The sequence below is a fragment of the Chiloscyllium plagiosum genome, chromosome 43, assembly GCF_004010195.1.
Source record: "Chiloscyllium plagiosum isolate BGI_BamShark_2017 chromosome 43, ASM401019v2, whole genome shotgun sequence".
In the NCBI taxonomy this organism is placed as follows: domain Eukaryota; kingdom Metazoa; phylum Chordata; class Chondrichthyes; order Orectolobiformes; family Hemiscylliidae; genus Chiloscyllium; species Chiloscyllium plagiosum.
Window position 1 is genome coordinate 4,001,272 of NC_057752.1, and position 7,366 is coordinate 4,008,637.

The 7,366-nt window shown below is 41.9% G+C and overlaps 1 protein-coding gene across 1 annotated transcript in view; it reads left to right on the plus strand.

The window, feature by feature from the left end:
* The first annotated feature begins 299 nt into the window (after positions 1–299).
* Positions 300–7,366, plus strand: part of LOC122543297 (protein lifeguard 2-like) — a 40,012-nt gene continuing 32,945 nt past the window's right edge. Inside the window, exons 1-5 of the mRNA XM_043681804.1 lie at positions 300–364; positions 695–745; positions 3,426–3,465; positions 4,352–4,389; positions 7,028–7,115. Of these exons, the coding sequence (XP_043537739.1) occupies positions 717–745; positions 3,426–3,465; positions 4,352–4,389; positions 7,028–7,115 (195 nt within the window). The 5' untranslated portion in view covers positions 300–364; positions 695–716. The remainder of the gene's footprint in view (positions 365–694; positions 746–3,425; positions 3,466–4,351; positions 4,390–7,027; positions 7,116–7,366) is intronic.

Below are 7,366 nucleotides of genomic sequence, written 5' to 3' on the forward strand. Positions count from 1 at the left end.
TGCTGGGTAAGATCTGTGTGGCACCTACACTGTTGGGTTAGATGCCAGGTAGTTTGCTGCCTCCAGTTTGCCTCTGGCTTAATGATGTCATGAGCTGACAGATAATTGATGTTCTGGCCTGATGACTGGATAAGTAGTATCAGTGGGAGAGACCTTCTCATTTCAACTCTTCTGTCAGTGAGGGACAGCTCTCCTTTTGGAATGTGAGTCAAGTCATCAAAGCATGATTTTCTCCTGTGTTTTCATTTCAGTTTGTTCATTCTGAAATTGTATTCAATCATGTTCTTTCTCCCCCTCTGTTTCTGTACAGTGACCCTGTCAAGATTTACATTCAGGCACGTCCTGGCTGGTACTGGGCTTCATAGTAAGTGTGAATTAATAGTGTCCCAAAAACTAGATTGTGTGTATGTATGTCCGTCCGTGTGTGAGGTAGTCTAAATGGTCACATCCTTGTATGAGCCAAAGGGACAGGTGTTATTGCCGAACTCTGTTTAAGAGAGACCTAGAGACTTACATGGAGAAAGAAATAGATGGATAGTACTGACAGTATAAGATAGAAGGAGAACTGTGTAGAGTGTAAATATCAATGTAGACCAGTTGGGTTGAAGGGTGTGTTTTTTGGTGCTGGAAATACCACAGAAACCAGTACCAGCACTCACTGCAGTCTCTTTAATATCTCTTTTTCTATTCACAGTGCTGTCTTCTTTGTTACCTATATGACCCTGGCCTGCTGCCCTGGACCAAGGTAATTATATTTAGGCATAAGTGAAACTGTGCACTATTTGATGGCTTATTCTACTTATTTAGCTATTAAAATTGGTAAAGCAGTGATGGGTGGCTTTATGGTGTAGTAGGTATAGCCCCACTCCAACCGAACTACACATTACAGGTTCTATCTCACTTCAGGACTAGATAATTTAGGAAGACACATTCAGAATGTGGCCAAACAGGTTAAGCATCAAACTCTGAACACTTCACCTGACGCTTCGAAAATTTGTGATTTGAAATAAACCTGTTGGACTGTAACCTGGTGTCATCTGAATTCTGCCCAAACTCTAAACTGTTTGACACACTCCAATGGCAGGAGGTGAGAATGGAAAAGATTCTGGGTCAGCATGTGACAGAGAGAAGGTTGGAGCCTCTCTCATCACTATCCATAGCTCCAGGCTACAGCATGCATGGAAAAACTGTTTGTTGCCACAGCAGCGTGGACTCTGGGGCTGGCTGATCAGTGTGGATCACATTGGTGCCTACAGCACAAGGTTCAGTCCCCATTCTGTCTGTGGTGGATTCGGAACCTACCTCCTCACCCTGCCCACAGTGAATATTGCAGTGTCAGTTGGGCCTGAAGCATGTCGTGGTCACGTCCACTTGTACCATCTGAGATGTTTGGGTAGTTTCACTGCCCAACAACCCTTCTTATCAGTATTGATCTTGATACCAAGTGGGGAAGGAAGCCCACAGTGTACTTTTATTACAGATTACATAATATTTCATTGCATTTTCTCTGCATTACATGATAGTCTCCTGTAAGTTTCAGGCTTGACTCCAGATTAAGTATACATTACTGCTAGCTACATAAAACCTAGAACTGAACTTGCAACTGGAACTGAAATCTGGTTGGCTCTTCCAGGAAGAGAACTTCATATCATGATGGGCACAGCTTATCATGGATGGTCAGTTAACCCTTTCAATTGCAAACTGCCTTATACAGCAGGACCTGCCTTTGGGCAGAGAATCCAAGAATGATACTCCTGAATAATATAAGTATATTATATATAATATATGAATCGTATAATAATTGTAACACAAGTTTAGTTCTTTCCTACATGGAAGACATTTTGTATCACCACATGGCTTTGTGGAAGTTTTACATTGGAAGTGATGGACTATCCCAAACTTGAATGAACCTTGATTTGAATTACTACTCCAGGTATTTGTAAGCATCATGAAGCTTGGGAGAAGTTTGCCTGTGTAGCAGACTTCGGAGTTGAGAGCCGATTCCTAAATAGAGAGTTCTTCATTAATTCCGCCCACCTCCAGGACATGTTATTTGATCCACTTGAGTCAAGAGATTGCTGTCCATTGAGAGTGGAGGATTGGTGAACTTGTTCCTTTTTTGTGGGACAGGTTTAGTGTGCAGACGTTTAGTGTGGAAATTAGTAAAGCTACATGGAGCAAAGAAACATCCCCAATTTTCTGATATTCCTTTGGCTCAGGTATTCCAACGTGCCTGGGACCTAATTTAGGAAAATTGCCCATGCTACCTCTTGCCTCAGTAGTTAGTTATTTTCCATGAAAGGAAGATTTGCGTTAATAAAGAACCTATCAGAACCTCAGGGGGTCAGTTTACAAGCAACAAAGTTTTTTGAAGTGTCACCATTGTTGTATTATAGGAAACACAGAAGCTAATTTTGTGCACAGGGAACTCCCACAAATAGCAAATTGATTACAAGCAGATAATCTGTTTTCAGTTGGTGGTTAAGGGATAAATATTGGGTCAGGTCACTAAACCAATGGAGGGTCTGTATTTTAACTCCATCTACCCACCTTGGTTCCATATATCCCTTGAGACTTGATGAACAAAAGTCAATTGATCTCGGTTTTCAAAGCTTTGACCCTTGGCCTCGATAGCTTTGCAGGGAGAGGGTTCCAGATACTCAGACTTGAGCTGAGAGCCTATTGCTCAGAAGCAGGAACACTAAGCACTATGTCACGAGATCAACCTTTTTTTTTATATTCTCAAAACAACCTGATCAGGAATGCTGTTACTCTGCTCTGGGGCAGGTAGGATTTGAACCTGGACCACCTAGCCCAGAGGTAGGAACACTACCACTGTGCCACAAGTGTGTTCTTCAGTACGCTAGTAAAATATCCTGGTCCCTGCGCAGTAATTCTAACAAGCCAAACTTCTATTGTTCTTAAAGGGGATTGTCCCAGGATCATGAACTTAAGAGGCCCCTGTTACCCACCCACACCAGCACCCTGAGCCCATTATGTTTTATGTTATGCACACTGAGTGGAAGATTTGTTGCTTTACAAATTTGCAGACCAGTGGAATAAAGTTAGGAGAAAGTGAGGGTGGCAGATGCTGGAGATCAGAGTCAAAAAGTGTGGTGCCGGAAAAGCACAGCTGGTCAGGCAGCATCCATGGAGCAGGAGAGTCAATGTTTTGAGCATAAGCTCTTCATAAGGAAACCTAGATATAAAAAAAGAGCGTTAAACACACCTAGATGCAGAGCTTATGCTCAAAATGTTGACTCTCCTGCTGCTCAGATGCTGCCTGACCGGCTGTGCTTTTCTGGTACCACACTTTTTGACAGTAGAATAAAGTTTGCCAACTTATAGCGGACCTTTATGAATTCCCAGGAAACAACTGACAAACCATAATGGTTAACCTTAACTTATGCTATTGTGTGTTGCAGGAGGTATTTTCCATGGAATCTGATCCTGCTCGGCATTTTTGTAAGTAGGAGAAGGAGAGAAGAAACCTTGTTTGTGTGTTTTCCTTCCTTTACAGTTAATCACATCTGTATTACTAATAACTTGTTTTGTATTATTAAATGTATCAATAGTCCACAAGAAAGCATATAATATGGAAGAAGTATTGAAACCACTTGCATTGGAGACCTACATTTGTCAAAGGTGCTGATCAAATGGGTAACTATTACCCCTTCGTTGACCTTTGCTTGAGCCTCACTCTTCAAATTCTTCCATTCCAATGGGTTTGTAGGCCACCATCCCAAGGTGCTGTTGAGAGAGGGGCTCTAGGCTGCCTCTTTAAATCAATTCTTAATTATTCTGCTGCTGTGGTTTGATGCAACTGAGTGGCTTGCTTGGCCACTTTAAAGTGGGTGCACGATTATAGTTACATACTGGTCAGACCTTTCAAAGGCACCAGGTGTCTCTCTTAAAAACATGTCAACAATGCAGTATATTCACCAGCATTATTAAAGAGACAAACATGATACTGTAGATTGATTTAATTTCCCCCCGTTGGGCGGAGATTTGAACCCACACCCCCACAGCAATCATTCAGGTTTAGATTACTTGGTCTACTAACATTACCACTAAGCTACGGTTGCCACAGTCTTTGCTGTTTTGTGTCAATATTTTAGGACTAACTTATGTGGTGACATGACTGATCAAAGCAGACCTCTTTGGGAATGTTCATGTGGTGCCTGTATAGCATTAACCAACAATGTTTCTAATCACTCTCTGCAGACTCTGGCCATGTCTTACATGACAGGAATGATGTCAAGGTATTACAATAATTAGCCATGCCACACATTCCACTCTCTGTGGCTTGTCATTAACTGCTTTCCTTTGTTTGTGTTTAACCTTTCCAAAGACTGGCAGTTTTGCATGCATGCTTGGATTTCTTTCAAGGTATTGTTTTTTTAAAATGATTTGTGCTTTGAAGTGAATGCTCATTGATCAGGATATCTTTTGCTCTATTTTACTTTCCATCCTGCCTTGGCTTAACTCACTGTGAAATCTAAAATTAATAGCAGTCAGCGTTGTGAATTCTGGTGCCTTTTCCATTTCAGTAAAGAGCAGGCAGTTCTCAGAAATTTGGATAGAAGCTAGCTGAACAATTCATAGCAGAATTAAGCGTTCTTTCTTAAAGGGACCATACACCATTGCAAGTTTTCAAAATCAGATAATGCTTTTGATAATACAGCGAATATTCACTTGATTCTATGCAGGAGGAGGTAGTCCTAAAAGCACAAAGCACACAGTTCTGATCAAGCATTTTTGAATACGCCTCATAGTGAGAATAAATAGAGGTGATCTGCTATTCCCACTAATCTTTGAATTGAGAATTAGAGGGGATTGATATAAAATCAACAGCAAATGATTAGGAGACTTTAGATTAGATTAGATTCTCTACAATATGGAAACAGGCCCTTTGGCCCAACAAGTCCGCACTGACCCTCTGAAGAGTAACCCACCCAGACCCATTTCCCGACCCCATATTTACCTCTGACTAATGTGCCTAATACTATGGGGCAATTTAACATGACCAATTCACCTGACCTGTGCATCTTAGGATTGTGGGAGGAAACCAAAGCACCTGGAGGAAACCCACTCAGACATGGGGAGAATGTGCAAACTCCACACACACACACACCACGGAGCCACCGTGCCACTTAATTGTTGGGATGCAGGATGCTTAATCTACATTGATTGCCTAGTAACCCCATTGAATTTAAAATCCTGATCCTAGTCTACCAATTGCTCCAAGGTTTTGCTCAATTCCAGTTCTAGAACTCCTACCCAGCTGCCTATGCTCAGTATACCATTTATCTCCTCAGCCCTTTGTCACTACCCCCACTTAACCCTTTGCCATAATCATTGATGACAGAATCTTCAGCTGTCTGAGCTTCACACTCTGGGACTCTCTCCCTAAATCTCATCAATCTCTCCTTTCTCTATTTTTCAGAAGTAAAGGCGCATCTTTTAGAGTAAGCTTTAATCTCTGTGTGATTTGGGGCCCAATTCAATCTATTTCCAAGGTGAAGGACCTTGGGTCAGGTTTTCTTTTGTGTTAAAACTGCCTTCAGAAATGCAGTTATTGTTGCCAAAACGTATACGGAGTGAGACTTGACTGAGAGCCCAGACTTCCATAAAAAGAATATCTCTCTGACACATTTGAGGAGAAGGGAAAACTCTGCCCAATTGACAGGTTAATGGTGTTATAAAAAGCAATTTTATAGAAGTTAAAGAGATGTTTATAGCTTTTCTTATTGATACTTTAAAGGTCTGATTGATCGACACTTTTTTAGGGGTGTATCAGGTGAAGCTTTTAAAAAGAAAATTATTATTGGGTGTTTTTAAGCAGTTCTGTACATGCCATTATTACTATTGCATTCATTGGTTCAGTATAGAGTGCCAGATATTTTTAATAACCCTATTCACAGATGTTATTATACACATCTGGAGCAGGTGGGCCTGAAATCCTGGATCTCCTAGGTCAAGTACAGGGACACTATCACTATCACTGCACCACTACAGACCCCTCTGTGCAAAGTATATATGAATGAATGGCAATGGAAGTACCACGAGCAGGCATGGAATATGACTAGGTATGAAGTATTTGTGGGGAACAGAATTTTGCTTGAATTGACAGGGAGGTGGCATGGGCAGTAGGTGGGAGTGTGAATGAGTGCTATAGAACTTAATATATAAGCAAGCAACTGGGACAAATGTCCAGAGAAGTAATGCGGGTCTTTTAAACAGCTTGCCTCAGCACTTGGCCATCCTGTGTCCTCCTCCAAACTTCTTCTGGGGTGGCAGGCCCGATTCTGCCCCACACTGGCCCACACAACAGTGGAAACTCAGCCTGACAGTGCACTTCCTACTGAGCTGGGTCTGATGTTAGAAATGTCCGCCTTAGTAGCACTAATCACTAGATAGGCCTGAGATGAAGGAAAGACAAAGAAGGATTGGTGACAGTGACCTACATCAAACAGTCCTTACCTAGTAGTTCACACTGATAAAAATGGCAAATACCACAAGGTACCAGCAGTGGTCATCCTGTTCTCAGTACTAACTTCTACTATCTTGTATTTTACGATCACCATTTTGGAAATTGCATCTTTCTGTTCCATATTGTTCTTCAATCCCTCCAGATTGTCTGTCTGCTAGTTGACCAGTTTTCTTTTCTTCCTCTGTGGGTCCTGCCCTCCCTCCTTCACACCATCCTGCAGCTTATGTGCTATGGAATCCTGTCCTCCCTTGGCCTTTGTCCCTTAAACAATGCTCAGGCTTTTAAAATCCACACCTTACTTCTGCTTCCTCATTTCCTGTTTCATATGTGGCTCCTTGATCTTTCAATTTGAGTTTCTGAATGAATGGTAGGGAAGGGCTATGGAGATTATTTCTAAGGCTATTCGCTCAAGCAATGGTCAAAATGCAAAACTACCACTTCAAATGGATGTTTTATTGAAAGAAGTGTAAAACAAGAGTCATTGGCCACAATAAAAAAAACAGTCCTGATTATTTTTTATCTTCAAATCTCCAGCTTCTACAATACGAAATCGGTTCTGCTTTGCTTCACCATTACGGCACTTGTGTGTTTGGCAGTTACAATATTCAGCTTTCAAACCAAGGTAAGCTGGGCTCATTGGACCATGGTAGGTAAAAACAATGACTGCAGATGCTGGAAACTAGATTCTGGAGTAGAGCGGTGCTGGAAAAGCACAGCAGTTCAGGCAGCATCCAAGGAGCAGGAAAATCAACGTTTTGGGCAAAAGCCCTTCATCAGGAATACAGGCAGAGTGCCTGCAGGGTGGAGAGATAAATGAGAGGAGGGTGGGGGTGGGGAGAAAGTAGCATAGAGTACAATAGGTGAGTGGGGGAG